Raw genomic sequence first — 2,500 nt, 5'->3', positions numbered from 1 at the left:
GTATGTATATATTATTATATATTATATATTATTAGTTTTGTTTGAGATGTTTAATTCCAAAGATATATTTGTAAAGGAAAGCAGAGTTAGGGTAACTCATTCTCTGCTTTGTGAATAAGTAAGAAGTCTGTTTGGTGAATCTCCTTTGCCTCCAGCTAAAATTAACCTTGAGAAAAGACAAGTAAAAATTAATACACAGTAAGTTCCCAGTCTATAAATCATTATTTATACAAACTCCTTTGAACAGTTTGAATACCAGCAAGCTCAACTAGAAGCGGAGATCGAAAACCTCTCCTGGAAGATTGAACGAGCAGAGATGACTGACCGAGGTGACTTGGAGAACCAGATGGACATTGTGGAGAAACGAAGAACTACCCTCCTTACTGACTTCCTACAAGTATGATGTGAGCTGCCCAGATAGCTAGCAGTCTTTCTCTCCTGTGGCTCCCAATTGCAGAAATACTTCCAGTTTGCATACTAGACTTGTTGCACTGAGGTTTTGGAGTACTTCGATGGTATCATTGATGGTCTCCCGTCCCTGAGAGTACATGAATTGGTCAAGCGATTTCTGCGTATCTGTATCTCATTAGTCCTTAATAATTTTGAAGCTTTAGTCGGAGTGGATGTTTGTGTTAAGCCTGGTATTTATGTTTGTGACAATGTACATATTTTTTTAGGTAAAGTCACGAAATATGGTACATAGTAAGACTAGTGAATGGATGCTGAATGCCTTGTAGCTGGATAGAAGTGATACCTGCCAATTTGCTCTTAAAATGTTTTGCCTTTCTTAAAGTATATTTTTTCCAACTGTTTGCAAATGCTTTCAACCTCATCTGGACAGTGAATATATATTTAACATGAGATAGAAAATATAGTAATATAATTGGCTTAATTTGATAATAATGAAATGAACTTTATCTCCTTAACAATATTGAAAATGTTTTCTTTTTCTATGTTTGGCAGATCTATATTTTTAAGTTAATTGGCATAGCATCTTACATTGTGAACCACTTTTATTTTTTTATTTTTATTAGTTTCAGTAACCTTTTAAGGTACATGGTGGTATGGTTTATCTGTAATTGTTAGGGTTATTTATTTACCCCAAACAGGTAGACAATCATGTATGTGCAATTACAAAACAGATCTATCTACAGCCTTCTCAATTATGGCTAGCAGCCTGTGAAAATACTGTTGGAATTTACATTTTCACATGGTCTAATTTTACTGATTTGTCCTTGAAAAAAGTAATGTTACGATGGCCTTTGACTTTGCCTCCATCAAAAGTTCTTCCTGCTGCTAGAGAGACAATTGAGAAGGCTGTACATAAATTATCCTTTTTCTATCATACATAAAATTCTAAATAGTAATTTATATTTATGTCCATACAAACCATTATCTTCCCATCATTGAAACAATGAACAATCTGTACCACCAGACTGACTTATTGTGTGCTTTTTGTGTGTTTATTCCAGGAACAGTGAACAAAAGTGAAAGAACTTCATGGTTTAATTGCAAGTATGAACATCCCCAATGGGGGTGAAAGTCTTGCATAATATTTGTTATTTTGATGCTTTTCCTTGTCCTAACCCATCCCTCAAACCCACAGAATATATTTTAATGGGGAAAAAGCTATGAAACTTCAAATTTAGATTTAAGGTCAACATTTGAGGAGATGTTGCGGAAAACTTTTCAATGCTGTAAGTACCAAAGGATTTGAATTTGAAGTGTATTTACACCACCGGTATTTACATTTAATCATAAAATAAAGCTTGCATACTCTTAGTGTTACAGCATTAATGTTTTTGGACAGGAAATGATTGTGTCTACATACTGTTCAGAGTCTGTTGTATTGTATGACAAGTCTGCAAGTTTATCTGCAAATTATGTCTAAATGGAATGCAATGACTAAATAAACTATGACAAAATTGCAAATTTATCTGCAGTTATGTCTAAATGGAATGCAATGACGAAATATAGGTAAATTATTATTACCACTGTACATTGCAGGGCATTTCGTTTTCTACCACCATTGTGATAATAAATGGAAATATATAAAAATTTGTTTATTTATTCCTATATATGTTCATGTATTTATAATACAGAACAAAAGATGTGAGCAAACTTGACAGAAATATATAGTAATGAACTGTGGAAGTTGAAAAAAGTAATTGGGAAGTAAGGTTTGAAAACTTTTATTTGAAATATTTCTAGACTTAAAACAATTGTGTTGTGTAAACATTTTCATATTATAAGCAGTCCTAAAATATAATATGAAATAATAGAAATAACTGCATTTTAGGCTTTCTCTGATTGAATGGAGAATTTGATTTGTTTGTTTTTCATAGAGAAGCCATAAAGGATTATAAATATTTATATAAGGCTATATCATTACAAATTAATAAAATTGCTATAAGAGGAAACAAAAAGCTTGAAATGCAATTTTTGGTACAATGAAACAAAGCTGCAAGATATTTGGTAAACTGAACTAATGTTCTCATTA

General features: G+C 32.1%; 1 protein-coding gene across 1 annotated transcript in view; it reads left to right on the top strand.

The window, feature by feature from the left end:
• The window catches only part of LOC125032193 (potential E3 ubiquitin-protein ligase ariadne-2-like), a 10,130-nt gene extending 8,072 nt beyond the window's left edge, over positions 1–2,058 (top strand). Inside the window, exon 8 of the mRNA XM_047623279.1 lies at positions 248–2,058. Within this exon, the coding sequence (XP_047479235.1) occupies positions 248–403 (156 nt within the window). The 3' untranslated portion in view covers positions 404–2,058. The remainder of the gene's footprint in view (positions 1–247) is intronic.
• Positions 2,059–2,500: the final 442 nt, after the last annotated feature.

The sequence above is a fragment of the Penaeus chinensis genome, chromosome 2, assembly GCF_019202785.1.
Source record: "Penaeus chinensis breed Huanghai No. 1 chromosome 2, ASM1920278v2, whole genome shotgun sequence".
Classification (NCBI taxonomy): Eukaryota; Metazoa; Arthropoda; class Malacostraca; order Decapoda; family Penaeidae; genus Penaeus; species Penaeus chinensis.
The sequence above is the reverse complement of the archived record's forward strand: the minus strand, read 5'-3'. Positions and strand labels throughout refer to the sequence as shown.